The sequence below is a fragment of the Triturus cristatus genome, chromosome 5_2 (genome assembly GCF_964204655.1).
Source record: "Triturus cristatus chromosome 5_2, aTriCri1.1, whole genome shotgun sequence".
Taxonomy (NCBI): domain Eukaryota; kingdom Metazoa; phylum Chordata; class Amphibia; order Caudata; family Salamandridae; genus Triturus; species Triturus cristatus.
This window is the reverse complement of record NC_140588.1, coordinates 688,951,943-688,971,020: the sequence shown is the minus strand read 5'-3', so window position 1 is coordinate 688,971,020 and position 19,078 is coordinate 688,951,943. Positions and strand designations below refer to the sequence as shown.

At 41.1% G+C, this 19,078-nt stretch overlaps 1 protein-coding gene across 6 annotated transcripts in view; it reads left to right on the top strand.

Annotated features, from left to right (window-relative positions):
• PCDH19 (protocadherin 19) overlaps positions 1-19,078 on the top strand; it is a 196,567-nt gene that overhangs the window by 122,546 nt on the left and 54,943 nt on the right. The window contains exon 6 of one of the 6 annotated variants that reach the window (XM_085607758.1): positions 8,991-9,056. The exons of the other annotated variants lie outside the window; for them this stretch is intronic. Coding sequence (XP_085463884.1) covers positions 8,991-9,022 — 32 coding nt within the window. The 3' untranslated portion in view covers positions 9,023-9,056. The remainder of the gene's footprint in view (positions 1-8,990; positions 9,057-19,078) is intronic. 6 annotated transcript variants of the gene reach the window in all.

The following is a 19,078-nucleotide window of genomic DNA, read 5'->3' as shown; positions in this document are numbered from 1 at the left end:
ATTGGCTTCATTGTATAATTTGTTCCTACACAAATAGCTATATTTGAGGGGATTTTGTAAATTAGGAGGCTCTGACAGGTAGCCAGCATGACTGCATAATGTAGTTAAGTATGGTTAATTGTATAGTGAGAAGCCGCCCAAAAGCAAAAATAGCCACGCAGTAGGACCCCATATGGCTCAGATTTCTCATGACGCAAATAGTGGAAACCAAGAGGTGTGCACTAAACATTTAGTGGAATAGTGAAAAAATCCATTCCCATGTTCTAAAGGTAAACTTATTCTAATTTTTACTTTGGAAAAAGTGAGCTAAAGGTGCCTATTACTAGGACAGTTTTACTAAAAATATGCAAACCCGAATGCTACATGGGCTGAGATGAAAATAAAGGATGTGCTTACAATCCTGTTATGAATAGGGTGCTAAAGCTCATCCATCCATCCATCGAGCCAGCCAGCCATCCAAATAGAGTTATCAATATAAATCTATAGCTCGATATTTAAATAAATATAGATATTGATTTAAATATATAGCTTCTGATAAATAATAGCAGACTAAATATAATAAAATGGAAATTAACATAGAAAAAGTATTCTTGTCTAGCGGTATGCATAGTGTGGGCACTGCTCCCTTATAGGGATTAATAGCAGACAGTGAGTGAGAAGAGAACCTTGTCTCTTGGGGTTTTTTCCAACATGAGTTTGGGTGTTTGAAAGATGCCTATGGAGTCTGTTGTAGAAAAACATCCTCAGGTGGAAAAGCAATCCATGCCATTGAGATAGAGCACTGCATGCTTTTTGCACCAATCAAGGATTCTACGCGCTTGTCGATTCATGCTTCCAGCTTTACTTCCTGAATTACATATATTGTGCTATGCCACATGTGCCCCAGTGCAAATCTTGGTGAATCACCTACAGGTGTCCCAAATATACACATCTGCCAAAAATCACGAGGAGCATTGTGTAGGATATTTAATTTGCTGATGAAATAGAGAAATAAAGTGCGCGTGAGGACTGGTTGATTATATGTGGTGGTTGCACGCCCTGCTCCACCATATTACCCTTTCATAAGGTCTAATGGAATAAAATCAGCTGAAACCACTTCAATAAAATGGCTGTCCTCCTTCATTTGTAAAACTGGCACACGTTTCGATAGAGGCACTGCTGCCTTTTTCTTTCTACCTTTTGGTTCTTTATTGCTTCTGCTCTGTCACTTTGTACCTTCAAGGCAGGATAACTTATTTGCTTCTTGATTTCTTGTCAGATGGCAAGGGCTTTTAGGTCAGCGAAATGCCACATGTTGAAATGGCAGCGCCTAGTGTCAAATGTGTCCAGTTCCGGAGAAACAAGGACATGATCAAAGACACTGCCTCAGGCTCAATTGCTGCTATTTAAAATGTCAAGTGGGTTCCTATCCTGTAAATTCGATTGATAAGAAATGTATTATTTGGTAACAGTAGCTAGATGGTTCTATTATGTACCTAATTTGGAATCTGCCACCATGCATAATAGTGTTCCTCCGTACTAAATGAGAGGACATTTAGGTTCTTTACAGGAATTTATAAACTCGCTTTGTTTTTTTTGGATTGAATTACTGTCACATGCCCTACATTATAGTTTTTCTTTACTTGACATATTTTCTTATATTTGAGGCTGAATCGAATTTAGCAAACCATTGCCTCTTCTTGTTTGCCTTCAAAACCCCAAACTGATTTAACTAAGAGATATTTTTGTAAACCAAGGAGCATATTCACAAGGAGTTAACTCCGATTTATCTCCACCTTAACGGAGCAAAAGTGGAGATAGATTTAACACCCCATTCACAAGCTGGTGTAAACTGCTGACAACACCAGTATTCCCACGATAACTGCCCCAAAAAGTATCTCCACGGTGGACACCACCAACTAACACTAATGAGATGCAGAGTAGGCTTTCCTGTGCAAAAACACACGAGAAAACCACAACACCACATTCACAATGAACTGCCAGATCTGCAAAGTAAAAACAGGGGATAACCTGTGGTAGCACCATGGATTCTACACCTGCCTCTTGCTGGTGCTACGCAGGACGACTACCCACAGCATGAAAGGGAGCACAGCCAAGAGCCACACCTGAAGACCCACAGATACCATGGAGCCAATGATCATGCAGCTCCAATACCCATGATGGTCACAACACCCACCGCCACCACCCCCAGCCCCCCGCCATATTTTTTTAATAACCTGCTAACCCCTCAGCATTCACCCCTGAATGCATTTCCATCTATCACTTGTAGGTGCTGGCTGGCAGGGTCTTTCAATAGAGCAGGGGTAGAGAGGTCGGGGAAAGGGCCTCTGTTGACACAGCAGTCTTTCAGGCTGCCTGCCAAATGTTAAATGAACCAGATGTCTCCTGCATTTGTTATTCACTTGACATCCTAACCCTCACATACTGATATGTGTAGGGCCATGTTTGCAATGCGATTTAGCCTGGGTTGAGAAAGGTGAGTTTTCTGGCGCTGATGTGCCGATCCACAGCTATCTCCTTCTAACGCAGGAATAACTATCGCCATTGCGATGTTGTTGTCGCCTGTTTTCTCCGCCATTCACTGTTATTATCACCATGTAGCACAGGCTTGTGAATTCCCCACTATCACAGCGATAATAATCAGGGTTAGGCAGTGCTAACATTTCTGCCGATAAATTACTTTGGAGATAGTTATCGCACGTTCTTATTAATATGCCCCCAAGTTTCTCCAGCATTGGAACTTTCATCAGTTCACATGCTACAACAGAGGCGGCCGGAACGGATTGGAGGGATGGGGGCAGGACGCGGGGAGAAGCGAGTATAAAAGAATAAAATTAAAAATAAAAATTTACCTTTTCGCTGCTTGTCACTGTGTCTTTTCTCCGCAGTCCTCCCTCGCTTGTGCCCAGCCGGTAGCACAAGCAGGCTCCCAGTCAGCCAATCACACCGCTGCATTAGCAGCGTTATGAGTGGTCTGAGTGCTCTGTTTCGGTGCTCAGACGCTGACTAGAAATCTGGGCATGTTCTCCATGAAGACTGTAATGACCCTACATGGAGAACATGCGATGCGCGCAAGACTCTTTTGGGTGGCCCGAGAGGGCTGGCCAAGTAGTCATTGTGCACTTAGGAGGGTTCTACCACTCCCCCCTGCCCCCTCACGCAAAGCTGCTGAAGAACGAGAAAATAAAATGATAATAACGCAAGTTATTATCTTTTTATTTTCCCCTTGCTTCACTGCAAAAAAAGCAGTGGGGCGACGCTCCTCCGCCTTAGCGGAGGAGCCACCACTGTGCTTCAAATATTCCTCATTGTCATGCAGTGACCTATTGTAAAAAAATATGAAGACAGCAGTATACAGGAATCACTCATTCGGCATTTGGTTATATGCAGTCTCTCCACATCATTCTATCCAGTGGCAGCTGGTAGGGAACGGGAGTGGAGGGGGGGTTTAGAAAAAAAAGAAGACTTAACTTGTCATCGCCGATCACCAGCCGCAGCCTCTTCTCTGTTCTCGCTGTTCTCCTGGCTCCCACCAGCACCCAGGCTCTCCTAAGCCAAACACAACGCTGCTGTCACCATGACAGCAGCATCATGATTGGTCTGAGTGCCTTGGCTCCCAATGCTCACTAAGACGGGGATTGGGAGTCTGTGTATGTTCTCCACCAAGCTTGTATAAAACAGCCTGGTGGAGAACGGCCCATGGCGACCTGTCAAACCTTCATGCACACTTGGTGCAGCAGCAGCCACTCCTCCTCCATCTCCCTGTGACAATTCCAGCCCTGCCCTAACCTGTCTTGCTCCTTGCTGAAGATGAAAGTATTAATAATGTAACGTTATTAACATTGCGTTATTATCATTTTCTTTTCTTTTTACACGTAGTGGGGTGACGCTCCTCCGCCCTAGTGGAGGAGACGCCCCTTATTCTATCATTTGTATTCCTATGGATAGGTAGAACCTAGCTCCACCTCTCTGTTATATGCCAATCCACTTGATTGCATGACCTACCTCATTGTGCATCCACCCACTGTATTTCATCCCTGTGAAATGCCGCCACTGATGTAGTCAGGTTTTCCCTCATCTTTCCATGTAAATTGAAAGCTTTTGCAGCAGCCACAAGGAGCTGAAATTCCCTGACTGGCGGCATAAAGTGATCCTATTTGCAAATGCTAAACAAACACAATGTAATGTCTCCTCTAGTCACCTACGAGTGTCAGATAGTAGAACACATTGTCACAGACTCTTCTATAGATTTCCTTGCACATGTTCTTGTTAGTTCTTAGCAGAATTAGTGCGCCTTCACCGACACTGTACTGCTAAGTTCCATATATAGCACCATTTTTCAGTTGTTCATGGAATAAATGAAAATTACTTTTTTCAGAACAGCAGATCTTGTCAAAAAGTTTTGCCTTAATGTCACCAAAAATGATATTTTTAAGTCCCAGCACATGGGATTACCGTAGGACATATATTCTGCTCTGGATCCTATATCATTATTCCACGAACCCCTTGGTTCATTGGTAGCTTATAGTTAACATTGTCGCATTTCAACACATTGGAAGATGTAGACAAAAAATGTATGGCTTGCAAAAATGCAAACACAGATGATAAGATGTGTTGTAGCTTCTTGCATAGATTCCCCGACCCGACTACAGGAGTTGCCGTGGACCACAAGTGTTTGAGGAAGCAGCTTCTTATCAGCCGTGTGAATATCGGTGCTTTTCATCTTTAAAATGAATGAACGATCCCGAAAGAGAGAAAACGTGTCTACTTGTGACTAAACTCTCTTCTGCTGCATCTTCTTACCCTTCCTCAAGTTACATAGACAGATACAGGGACAGAAAGATGATGACAGTACACGAGATATATAATATATAGATTAGGTCCGCTTGTTTTCAAATCAGTGTATGTTGAAAAGTCAAGCTTGTATATTTATGTACAATAGTAAATTGTTATCTGTGAGTTTTTTTAGGTCTGTGACTCATGGGTGGTGTAGTAATAAGTGAGTCTTGCCTCATTCCCTGCTCTCATCAGTACATCAGTATGAATAAATGAGTTATCACACGATCCACTGATGCACATAATGTTAATGCCAGATTGCCTGTAAAAAGGCAATAAAAGGTGCTAGTCAAAATTATTGAAACACTTTATGAGCATAACAGCATTCAGGAAAATATTTATTGCGGCTCATTTATTCTCCTGGAAACGGCATACAGATAAGTATGCCAATGTATGCCACAATGTCAAGGAACAGTGTGTCCTAATAAATGATTGTGCTGTCACGGAACATTATAATCAATCAGCGTGCTGCCCGCTTTACCGGTAGACCTCATCAGGCATCCACAATGCAGCCGTCACTGGACAGTATGGACTCCGGTCTAAGGTTCAGTGGTCGGCATCGTGTATTCAAGGCACAGAGATTTGCATTCACTGATTTAAATAAACCCTGTATGGCTCCGCCCTAAACCCTTATTTCTAGCAAAGATCATTTCATCCTGACGCACTTCTACCACGTGCTAGAATCACTAGCCAGTATGGCTCTCTGGTTTCTTCCAAACTCTTTTTGCAAAGGATTGAGTGCTGTGGAATTGTGGGAGATTCATTGACCATGTCACTGTGAGGGGAGATACTACCTTCAGTATGGACCAATAACACAAATTTCGACATGTTCTCTTTTCATATGCATACCCTGTAGGTCTCTTTTGGCAGATGGGGTTATAGAATTAATTCTACGTCCAGTATGAACTCACGTCTTGGGTTTGCCAGCAATTTTTTTAAATGCCTACCATCTGCTTCCTGTATCTTGGCCAAATGGTTTTCCAAATGGCCTTAAAAGAAAATTCAGCATTTTGTTTTCTTGATTTAAATAAATATGAATGAGACCCTATGCCCTCTGCCACAAGTTAGAGTTAGATAGCTAGCTGCAACATGGTTGTTCACGTGCAGGTGTCCCGAAATGTTTTTATATATCAGACCACTTTTAAATGGCTAAGGATCTATTTAAGGAAACCATCTGGGATAAGCATCTGGATGGAGCAAGGTCACATCAACCTTCAACCAGCAGTATTATGTGATGTAGCAGTATGTTGCAGTCACAAACGTGTAAAGTATTTCATTGTCATTCATTGATTGGAATCAAGCAAATTAAGGGATGGAAGCTACTGTGTGTTCATCAACAAGGAGTTGAATCCCGGCCCAAAGTGCAGATCATCTCAATCGACTTGGTGCCAGCAGAGAAATTTCAATTCATTGTGAAGATTCACTGTAGAAATATTGCTTTAGACCCCAGATGTGGTCTTGCTCTTAGTCAAACCGCGTATACACAATGGTGCACCTCAGTTGATGTATTTATAACGTGGGAAATAATAGACTGACACTTTCCCTCTTGGCTGACCATTCAGATTTTAGAACCAGTTGACATACTCATCTGCTTTTCCACACAAACAATAATGCTCCCAACAATAACTCAAACTCAGTTTCACAAGGCTTGACTTAGAAAAATATCTTAGCGAAAGTATGGGTTGTAAAAAGAATATTATACATTCAAATATTCCTAAAGTGTGTAACGTTCAGAGACGGATATGCATACTCGAGTGGTAACTTTATCTATGCTCATTATCAGTTATTGGAATGGGCTAGTGATGACAGGGATAGATAAAAATGCTGGTGTGGTTTACCTCTTAAAGCCTGGGAGAACTGAGGTAGACATGCCACAGGTGATATTTACACGTCAAGGGTGCAATGTTAACAGGTCTTTTTAATCCTCCGAGACAGGCAGTAATAAACAGTGTGCTACACTATATCCAGTAGAAGCATTTCAAACTCGAATTTTCACTATTGTTCAAAGGCCTTGGCTTATATCTATGTGGCTATGACCATTACCTCCTCTGTTAGAGTTGTGTTACAATCCCATAAGAAGCCGTGGGTGTGCAGCATACATATTGTACAGTTTTGATGATACGATACAGTGTCCAGAATTTTCAGCACTTTGAATTTCTATTTATATACTTACATTTAGACCTATATGCTAATTTATAAAAATGTGAATTTTGAAAAAGTACATGTGCCTTGCGCATTCTTTGGGAATATCTGTAGTTCTGCAGAATGTTTTTCAGCACAAAGTGCTCCTGGGGTCAGTGCATATATTCAACGTGGTTATGTAATGGTAGACGTCGACTGAGGTTACCTGACAGTTCTGGGTCAATGAAGGACAACAGTAGCTAGAAATACTCCAAAATCTGTGGGATGCTGGTCGTAGCTCAAAAGCTTCCTTTAGTAAATAGTGGCATCACCATTTTTTCTTGTTTAAAAAGGGCAAATACAAGACCTGAGCTCACAGCATGGCAGTATTACCAGACCCCAATAAAGGCCAACATTAAAAAAAAAATTCTAGTTGTTCATTAAGGAACTTCCAGAATGGATGACTTGTCTGTGGACAGCACAACATGCACGTGGAGGGTGGGCACACAACATTTTGTTTGATGAGTTTAGAAGTAAGCCAATTAAAGTCTTGAGGATTGCAAACACTAAGAAGATTGCAATGGCATGCTTAATTGTAATCCTAACCAAAGACCTGCTGAAGCCTGTACAGCAGAGGAACATTCCCTGCAGCACATAAAGGGATTGGCCTCGTTCTCTGCAGCTTTAGTGGCCAGTGTATCTTACCATGCAGACAGAAATTAGCTTGCAGTCAATTCGTAATTGAAGGTTTGAGTCATTCGGTCAACAATGTTGTATGGTGTACTAAAGACTGACCGTGGTGCTATAGAAGATGGCATTTGTGGCCTATATTCCTATTCTGCGGCTAGTGTTGTAGTCCTTTGGGTTAAAGGGTTGTGACGTACATCAAAATGTAACACCAGTATAGAGGATGTGGCCTTCTGGTCAGAGCTGCCGATATTGGAGCTGGGAACCATGTTCGAGTCTCAGTGTCGGCTCAACGTCCTGTGATTCTGGGCAAATTACTTAATCACCCCGCGCCTACCACAAAATGTGTAACGCAACTGGTGCTCATATAGTGTGATCCAATACCTTTGAGTCAAGTTCGCGCTATATAAAACTGCAACAAAAAAAACAACAAAAAAACTAAAGATCAACAGTATTGGTTTCAAATTCCACAAACGGCAGTGCAATAACTTCAAGGACAACAAATGACTGTGTAGACAAGGTACAGATGACAGGGCCATTAAATGCAATACTGATGGCCAGTGTTCAATGTTGCATATGATGGAAAATACCATACTTCCTCAATTGCACTTGACTGACCTTCATTAGTCTGGTCAAGAAGTAGGGCAGGGCATACAAAAATCTAAGCCCAATATTCGACATCATGGACTGTATGTAATTCTGGTTAGGTAAAGCCATTAAAATGTATATTTTTAAGGAGCGTTATTGAACCTTTACAGTGCCCAGATACTGCTTCCAGGAACCTACAACAACTACAATGAAGAGAAAAATACATAAAATAAGACTCAAATACCGAAATTAAAATTTTACAAAAAATAAAAAAAAACACATCTTATAATAAATACTGCCTCAAAACTATATTTAAAAAAAGATAAATATCTAGGAATCCATGCAATTTGTTGATTTTTTTAAGTGCAATTTGAAACTAAATTTACATTTTAAAGGCATGCAACCTGCATACCCAGATAGACCAACTAAATGAGTGACGGCTGTAGTTTGAAAAAAACATACAAAGTGACCATGTGGTTTTTAGGAAAAAATAAGTCCATGAGCACAAATTGAGAGGCTGTGGCTCACATTATCAGACAGGTAAGGGCCGCTTCCCAATACGAATCCATTAACTGTGATTCTTAAGGACTAGGCACATTTCATAATACACACCATTCTTTTACACGACAGGGTGTCAGTTTTAATGTTGAGCAGACACTTTATCTATAAGTGTTTTTCTTCTTTTTCTTTTCCAGCAAAAGTTGTACACCCTAAATACCAAGCCAGAACTCAGATATAATTAATGTGGTTTCTTGCAGAAAAACCATCTGTGGCTTCTGATTTAGTATAAAAGGGAAAGCTGTTTTCAAGAAGACCATCTCATGGTGAGTAGTCTTCTGTTACGAGTTACTTCAAAGGTCTTTCCTAGAACATTTTGGATTTCATTTCATTTTAGCAGCAGGAAGCTCATACTGCATTTTTGTAATCATATACAATTCAAATGCATTTTTCAAGTGAGCCACCTCGCTGTGGTGTGTGCTCAGCTGCATTAAGCATGACTGCTATATTTATTTGGTCAGAAGAGGTAGTCAGGTGACACAGGTTTCAAAATCCATCTTGAAAAGAGTGCACCTCATCAGTAAAAGGAGATTTTCTAGAGTACTGGAGATAGTATGATGTTGCCAGTTGCCACAAACGTTATTAAAAAGACAAAGTTTGCAACTCTACATCTATCAGCCTAATCTCAGTAGTGGAGAAAATACATGCATAACTTGGAACTGAACAAAAAGAACAGCCCAGTAACACCAGTTAGTTGCAGGAGCCACAGTGGCATAGGCTTGCAAGAAAAATATGCACTTCCTGCACTTTATTTAATTTTGTGGGTTCATGGCCATGATACCAAATCTTAAGAAAACTCATTATTATGATACACTTTGCATTCGTCAAGAACTTCAGAGTGCTTTTGACTTCGGTACATTTTAGAGGACAGGGGAGACAACTGAAAACCAGTACTCAATTAAGCACTTTTGACTGCACTCACAAGAGTCACTGCAGCTGATATAGGATGTATAGCTAGGCCATATGTAGATGATACTGTGATCTTTCATATAGATGCTAACCGAAAGGGATTTGGCTTAAAATTGAGAAATGTGTGAAAACTATAAGTGTGATCTTAAATATGGTAGACAGTGCAGGCATGTACAAGGTCATAAAGTGAGGTCACAGCAATGCTGGGTATCAGTACATTGTAGGGTGTCAAATCCGAGAAATAAAGAGTTGCTGTGTATAAATTTCATGATTTAAAGGTCTTTATATCAATGCGAGTGGGCCATTTGGTGAACAAACATAATTCTTGAGCGTAAGGAAAAAAATTTATCATGAACAGTTACGTTTTGCTAAGCATGAATTTGATTAGTAAGACCTTTTCTAACATTTTGTGTTCAGTTATGGAAGACAAAATGTGACGTTGCTCATACCGAGTAGAGCAATTGCACATTGAAAAGTCAACATAATAGAGAATATTTAAATTCATCACTCATAGGAGGAGCTGACAAACCTACCCAAGTAAACACTGAAAGAAAGCATGGGTAGCCTTCTCAAACAAAGAGACACACTTTAGAGGAAGATTTAATGGAGGGAGGCACTTGAGGAAGTGAAGTTTTCCCAGAAGACAAGGTCCTAATAATAGGGATTAATTAAAGGAAAGTGTGGCTTAGGTGTAGAAGTATGATATTGAGGATGAGGACTATTCAATGTGTCCACGAGGCAGATGCTGCGAAAACAAGAACAGTAAATTAATCAACAAAACAAAACCTTGTTTAAGTACAGGGATCAATCCGTCTAAAGTTGAATATAAATTGATGTATGTCATGCCAGTGTTGGGGATTAAATGGGTAGAGGGGGTGTCTCTGACAGACCTTGTTTCCATCCTTCAAGGCAGGCTAGGTTTGTAGATATATTGTCCAACTATCGGTACATAAATTATATGAAATGTTGCATTATCTAAGAATACGTCATGGAGTATGCTCAAAACAGGAATAATTGCTCAATTGAAAAAAAAATTGCCTGAAACTAGGATATCAGTTTAGGGGATGGAACCTCTACCGTCTTGATAAACACAATTTGGTTAGGTCACAACACATGGCACATGGTGCAGACAACACCCAGAGATGTGTATGTTAAATTCAAGCAGTACCAACACTTTTAACATAAAGAATACTACACCATACAATTTCCAAAGCAATCTAAACAATAGAGAAAAAATAGTGGATAAAAAGATTCCAAGATCATTTAAACGGGATAAGAGGAACCAGCAATATGAATGTCTGACATTATAAAGCAAAAAGCAAGACGCCATTGAAAACAACAGTTCACAGTTGATTGAGACCAAGGTAAATTGGAGCTGAGGTCAGATTCACCCAGCGGGCCAACCAGGTTGAAGTTATCACCCTTAGACTTGTCTCTGAAATGGAAGCCAAACTCTTCCACTAGAGCAACATCCCAGGCAGTGGCAGTGAGGATCCCACAAAGTCATATACGTCTTTATTGAGCTCCTGCTGAAGCCATTGGTTAGGGCACCAAAGTGTATGAGTAGGACAAAGCTAGTACTCCTGGCCACAAACAGTGCTTCACTGTTCAGAACAATTTGCCCTCTCACCCCGTCCTAGGTTCTACCATTCTACTTATTCACTTTTCTGGATGTAAAAATCTTCCAGTGGGACAAATCTGGAAGCAGCAGCTGGGAAGGGCTCCACGAGGCCATATATGTTTACAGTGAGGGCACGTAGAATGTGCTTTTAACAGAACAAACCTGTTTTGAAACTGCCTGAGGTGCAACCTTCCTAAACATGTCACAGCACCTTGTCCTGGTCCTCTAGGGTTGGAAGAAATGGTTAAGTCACAGTTTTCTCCCACTGCCTCGAAAACCCCCTATTGGTTAGTCCTCTACCCATCATCAGGACTGATTCATAGGCACCAGCAATCTCTCCAACCAGATCTCCTTCAGGTCCGGACCTCTGTGGGCAGCTGCACCATACTGGAGTCAGGAGACCTTCTGCTTTTTGAGCACCAGAGGCAGGCAAACAGGAGGGCAACCACTTGATCCTTGAAGAGAAGTTCCAATCGCTGCATGCCAGCAGGATCCAGGAGTCCTTCTGTCAGTGCTATTCTGCCAGCAGGAGCCAGAAGTCAAGAGTCTTCTTTCAGCAGGGCATTCTTCTCCGGGAGGGGTCTTCCCTGGTCAAGGAATGTTATGAGCAGATGGTGGTTGGGGTGCCCGTTTTATCCTATGCACCACTAGCCAGTGGCTGGGGAAAATCTGCCACCCATTCATGAGTATATTCTTGCAGTCCCCCACATGTTTTCCAGTCCTACTCTTGGCTTACTTTAAAATACAAAGGAGCCTGTGTGTCAGTAGGGCAGAACCTTTCTGTCACCGTGAAGGCCTAGCGTCAGCTCCTTAGCCACACTCTGATTTAAATGAGCTCTCCTCCCACCTGACAGGGTCCAAACTGGCCCGCTCCCCACTTTGACTGGATCTGCCTGTCTTTGAAGCTCTGGGGAATGAATAGGAAAGGCCTTAACTAGCATCTCCAAGTCAAAAGAGTTAGTGTTAAGACTGCCCTTTGTTCTGGCACCAGTTTTTCTTAAGTGGTCAGCAGATAACATCTCCCTGTCCCTCCTGTGCTCAGAGGTAGTTCATTTTCTTTTGAACCATTGTCATTAACCCTCCCAGTGAACACATGTGCATTCCAGCTCTTGATGTGTGATGAGTGACAGAAATGGTTTTAACCCAACTCTGGCTCAGGCAGCCTACAGCACATTTTTATAAATATCGCTTTTCCACTTAAGTTATCAAAAAAACAGATTTCATCATTAAAACTGATTCTGAAAATTCAAGAAGAGATCACTTTGAAAGACTTGGTTGGCATTTTCCCAAGTGGAGATAGAAAATTCAATATTTAATATTATTATAAAAAATATAGCTGGACCCTTAAAGTGAAATAGCTTTTAGTCCTTCAGTCTCTGTGAGGGTAGTGAGAGTCACAGTGACTGGAAAAGGTGCTGCTTTTTTTTATTTACTAGGTACATTTCCTTATGGATGTACAAGGCACAATTTATAGGTAATTTTGTAAACATATGAACATAGGTTTTCCTACAAGGCAAAGACAATTTTCCTTATGTTTTACTGCAATGCCTTTAAGCTGCAGTCAAGTCAAAGCACATTTTGTTCCGGGCAGCAATATATTTAAGTCATGTATGTGGATGGTGTAAATACACTCTAAAACCCACATATGAAAGTTGACTCCCTTGACTGGTTCACTTTTTGCCCATGTACTATGGCTTTACCGGAAAGTATAATAGACCAATTGGGGAAAGACAATTTTACCTGTACCAATTTTAGAGATAGAGCCCAGGTATTGTGGTAATAGCTGACAGTGTCACGGGGCACAGAGTCCTAATACTAGCAAAGATAGGATGCAGAAAATTAGGAAAAATCTGGGGTGAGCATGAATAAAAGGCGAATTTGCTACAATTATGCTGTTATGCATGTTATGATATAGAGGGGTTAACTATGTTCCTATCACAAACATCTAACTGTTCTGTTTCATTGCTTGCCATGGGAGCAGCTTTAACCAAGAGATATTCGTTATACAACAGACTGTGAAATATGGAATACATATCATGGTGTATGTCCTGCAATATTAACCTTTGCTGTTATGTTTTGTATTTTGCATCACATCATTGGAAATGTTCATTTGTCAGGTGTAGACCTACTGAAGTAACAAACCACTTCTTAAAGCTCTTATTAATATCCATCAGTCCAAGTGATATCTGTGAAATGCAAACACTCAGCCCTTTTGTTTTGTCCATCAACATATTTACAACGAAAACATTTTTTCTTGCTTTATCATTGGCTGTGGGTCACTATTTCATATTTGAATAAAATAGGTTTCCTACGTGGGCTGGTAGATTGTCTGGCTGAATAACTGTAAATATTTCACAAAACGTGGTTGGTGCATAAACAAACACAATAACCTGTTACATCTAGAATTAGAATGTAATGGTAAAAAAATAAACAAAACATGCTTCGTCTACTTTTGGAATCATTTTCATTGCTGCAAATCGTGTTTTTGTTGAGCATGATACTTAAGTGAGCTATAAAAAAAAAATTGTTAACTTGTGGTTCCAAACATATTGTTTCTAAGTATGCATACGCTCATCTTTTTCCAATCGCATAGTGATTAATTATATATTGCTTTAACTTAGGTTTTGAGATGGTAGATTACAACTCATTCCGAAAAAATTATTATTTTAGTTAGATTTTACAACCAGAAAAAATGTAGACTAAAAACAGGGTAATTATAGTTAAAACAGAGCAGGTTAATTGGGGTTTTGTTTCCACTTAGATTGTATCCAATTTTGGACACAACTGGTCAGATCTGACAGCAGTTCATTTCACATTAAAATGGCCTTGACTCATTGGGTTTACCACAACGCTTTGAAACATTCTCTGCCCCCTGTGGCTGCAATTACATTTTGGAATTCTTTCTTCGTGAGTAACACAATTTCTGGACGTTGTTGCTTCCACAGATGTTCTTTCAATGTCCAAGATAGGCTGGGCATTGTCTATCAATTAATGCATGTCTTACAGGAAAGGAGGAATATATCACCTAAAATCTGTCTTCTTTTGACAACTAACATCCGGTTGTGTGCTTTTGCTCATGCGCGCTAACACTGAAGAGAAAAAATGTCCAATTATACAGAGTATAATCTCCTAGAAGCAAACATGTTAATCAAGAAAAGCTCTTGCATTTACTAGATAAACCTAAGAGTGGGATTGAGGAGGACTGGACAGTGTAAATAATTTGTAGTAAGACATACGTGTGGATCGAAGGGAGATTACAAGAAGCTCTGAATATTAGTGTGTCGTGACTACATTCTTGTCATGCTCCGGTTTAACAAATGATTTCCGCTATATCTTTAAATTCCCCTGGAAATTATCACTCTGCCCTTATTCTGTTAGTCCTGGTCATTGGGCGTGGTAAGTTGGCAGTACATCTCCTAAAATGGCGTCTTTTCTGCTGCAAGCTTGTGCATTAGAAACAGATGCTACACGACTTGCAGATCAAGCTCTTTGTGGTTTGGACTGAACATTAGTTGGGGCATTCTTCCCATCGAAGCTTACACACAGTGAGGCGGATCACCTCGGCAGTGGACGCCAGGCTGTGGAGTAAAATGCCAGCAAATATGGGATGATTTATTATTCTGAAGCTCAGTGCTGAGCACTGACATAGAGTACAACAAATCCATTCTCATCAGGGGCGGCCCTCCGAAGGCGAGCTCTGCAGGCAATTAGCTGGAGCTCTGAGCATGCCGCTGCAGACGATATGCTGCGCGCAGAGTCCCTCATCAGTCCCTTTGTTCATTAGCTCTTGAGTCGGCCTGTTGTACGTGTTATGGGCTCCCTGTCACCGGCTGGCGCAGTAATGACTGATGAAGAAATGAAAATAAGGAATCTCTAAAATGGAACCTAATACAAGTAGGGCAGCCTTAGAAGAGCTATTGGCGAAGAGTTATTAAGTACCCAGTATATTATCTTCTAAAGACTTCTCTTTCTGCATTCTTCCATGACGCACAAGAGCTATCACTACAATGTGGGCTGAGAAAGAGCTCAGCACATCTTAGATTTCAATCATTTGATTGGAAAGGAGTATAACTACCTTATTCAAATGCATGCTTAGGGAACAAGATCTCAATACATTACAGTTTACGCACACAGATGCGAAAGTTTGTGATGAAAAGGGCCCAAATTGTGTAATTAATGAGATGTTTATTGAAAATAGTGTCTCTCAAGAGAACCTTGATGTGTGTAGTGCCTGATTGGCTGAGACCGGTGCCAGTCTGTGTGGGTGTGACAGAATACACCCAAAAGCATGAAAGTGTTGCTGTAGCTGTCAGGCAGTGATTATCTTTTTCTAAGTTCCCCCTCCTTCTTGGGTTTTAAAATCACCCAGGTGTTGTGTGTTTCCTGCACGGGACATTGTAGTTTTCCCTATGTTAGCCTAATTGTGCACGATGTAGGCCTCATTTTCCTAAGCACACATTACTATATAAACATGTTTTGCTTTTGTTCCACATTGTACTTTCACATAGAACCTGCACATGTTTTTGCGTTCTGTTTTTTCCTAGGATTTAGTCTGAACACCACCGACAAGAAAAATCTCCCTTGTTATTCTTTCTGATCAGGCACTAGCACCTAGACATACCACAAGAATGCAGCTTTTGTTTATGCACACACAAGTCCGATATATAGATGAGCACATGAGCAAAAAACACACACATGGAGTGAGAGTTCTGCGGCAAGAGCACTGCGTCTGCTGAGATGTAGAGTGTCCATCTATGGATGCTAAGGTACGGGTCTGCCCGTAATCCCAGAGAGCTTTGATATATAATCATTTAGCTTCATTAGCAAGGGAGGGGGTTTAGGTTATTCTGTCCTATAAAATGACAGGACTTTTCATGATATATGGATTATTAACCATGCTAACAGTATTTTTAGTATGCATTTGTTTTCTAATTGTGGCACGTATACTGCATTTAGAGCACAATAGTTTGAATAACTATTTTTAACTGCCTTCGTGTCTCCTGGTTATTTTATTGTTGATGAGTACGAGTGAGAGAGCGAAAGTGTGCTTCCAGGTGCCGCAATCCTTGAGAGGATCGAGAGTGTTGTGCTCTGGAGTGCCAACTCATTTGTTTCTCTAGTAAGGTTAGGAGGGCAAGTGAGGTACTATAGTTAGTCAGACTCGGACCCATAGGTACTGAGGTGATATGGTGACAGGGTCCCTACATACTGATGTTCCATGGTTGTAAGCATAGTTCTGTTCTAAGAGCACAATCCCCGCAGCACAGGTACAATTTCAGTTGTTCTTACACTAAATATCTTTTGGAGCATCGAGCTATAGTTTAGAGGCTGATTTGCAATTGTCTATTGCAACCCATACAACAACATTAATTTACTGATTGATGCCTCAAGGAGCTTTGTTTTCTGCAATTTCTCAGAAATATGAAGGTTGTCACGGTCACAGTCAGCTAAGAAGAGCTTCACTCCATGGCCTTCAAAACACAAGTGTGAAGTCTTTTCTTTAAAACTAAAGAGAACAATTAGATATGTTTTAAACACACAATAGACAACCAGTTTGCTTTGCTCACTGTGCAATGTAAGGTATTCTATTTCTTTTGAGGCTGTTGTATTTTCTACTAAAAAGCACAATTGGAAATTGTCCTATCTATTTATTAGACCCACCTACATTTATGTGACAGGAGATTCTGCAGAAGCCTTTCTGAAATAATACTTGGGCGTGTAGCATTAACCACCTAAGTGTTCAATAGTATCCATTTCCTCAAGACGACCCACTGACACATGACCTATAATAGTACTTACCCAGAGTCAGAGTTCCTCTACAATAAATTGCACCTTACAGAGCTTGGGTGTCCGTTTCCAACATGCATCCAGGGGCCGTATTACATAAATTGCCCCGGGGGCACAACTGGCATTTGCGCCCACTTTGTGTGACCATGGGGCACATTTGTATTACATAAGGGACCGCAGACACGTGTGCAGCCCCTCCTGTAATATCAATAGCACTTGCACACATAAAATTTTCGGGATATTTGTATATTTAATTCATCTAAATATAACACATTTATATAGTCGGTAGTTATCTTGAAAATCTTGCATGGATCCAGCCCTCCGGAACATTCATTGAACACTCTTTTTCCAGAGCCAGTCTGTGGGGTGTAGGAATTGCAGTTCCAAAGTGTGTCTTTGATGTGAACCCAAAAGAGTGAGGCATTGCAAATTCTTAAGAGTTACCCCTCTACCAGAGGTTCCTCGGGGATGCATTAGAGTAGACCGTGCACAGCAGCTGTGGCTTCCCAAGCACCTTAGGCCCTTCATCACAGCGCAGAGAAGCAGTCTTGCAGGGATAGAGATGTGGATAGACCACAGTTCTTCCAATGTGCCTCAGCCCCTGCCTATGGCTCTTTATGTAATGATGTGAAAGGTCCTCAACTCTACTGGAAGCTGAACTAATAACATTGTGCACGACCCAGTCCTCACTTAGTGGACAATACGCACTATGGAGTAATATAGGTTCCTCCAAAGCTTTCTTTTAAGAACATATGGAACGTGTACCTGAAACCAATGATGCAAAAACACATATATGATTCACAGTAAACAAGCATATATATTTTATTCACCTTATTTTTGCGTTAAAGACAGTTGCGAGAAGGATAGAGAAGAAATGTTTACTGTGCTGTGTGAATTCCAGATTTCGAAACATTTTTTCCACAGCTGGGTAAATGAGGAACACTTGCTAATTTGCCTTCTTAATTTTGCATTTGACAGCTGGCACTTACACATATACACTACATTAACGAGCTGTTGATTAACACACCTGCAAAGCAAATCCTAACTCGGCTGTCGAGTGCTTTTTCAGATCTTCTAGCGGGAGAAAGCGACCGACTTCACCAACGAGGTGAACCTTCCCAGATGCTCGTTGGGCCATGTAATGGCATCTTTCCCCTGTAATTAAAGATGCTCGGTTATCCCAATGGGAGCGCACATGGTTGTATAGCACCAGTTAGCTCGCAAGCTGCCATGTTTACTACTCGCCCACACTCTTCCACAGCCACCAGTGTTTGAGTAAATCGACCAGGCTGCTAGCACAGCAAGCAAGGGCCCCCTGACTTCAGACTGCAATCAATCCACATGGCTAATGACTCTGGAAGCAGAAAGGACTGCTGGGACCGGCACAGGGAACCCCACACTGCGAGCAAGCCCTCTCTGTTTCGCCTGTTGGTGCTACTCCACAGTACTAATTATATTGAAAGCTATCAAGCGGATACAGATTGTAATTTATGAAGTATAGCATTATAACCTCTAAGCAAGATCCTTTCAGTGGCTCATTATTCAAACAATAGGCAGCTCAAATGCAGTTCCTTAATAAATGCATTTAATAAATACATTTGAGACTTTATTAGTCTCCATGTATTTCCATTATTGGTTTCACGTTACCAGACATTAGACTTACTTTTGATCCCTGATTGCCTAGTTGAGGTAACACATTACTCACGCACTGGAGAAAAAGAACGAAGGGTGATGTCAGCACTGATAGAACCCAGTACATGACCAGCCCAAGCTTGACCAGAAAAGCCACATGCAGGGACCTGAATTCCTGCCAACATTCAATCATGAAGTTATATTGAAGCAAGATGTTGGAAACCTTAGGAATACACTCCATCCCTATGCATCCCATTCACCAGGGCAAACTGGAACACTATTCTGAAGCTGTTGCCGAGTCAGAGAATGAAAGATATATGCTATGCATAGCAGTCATAA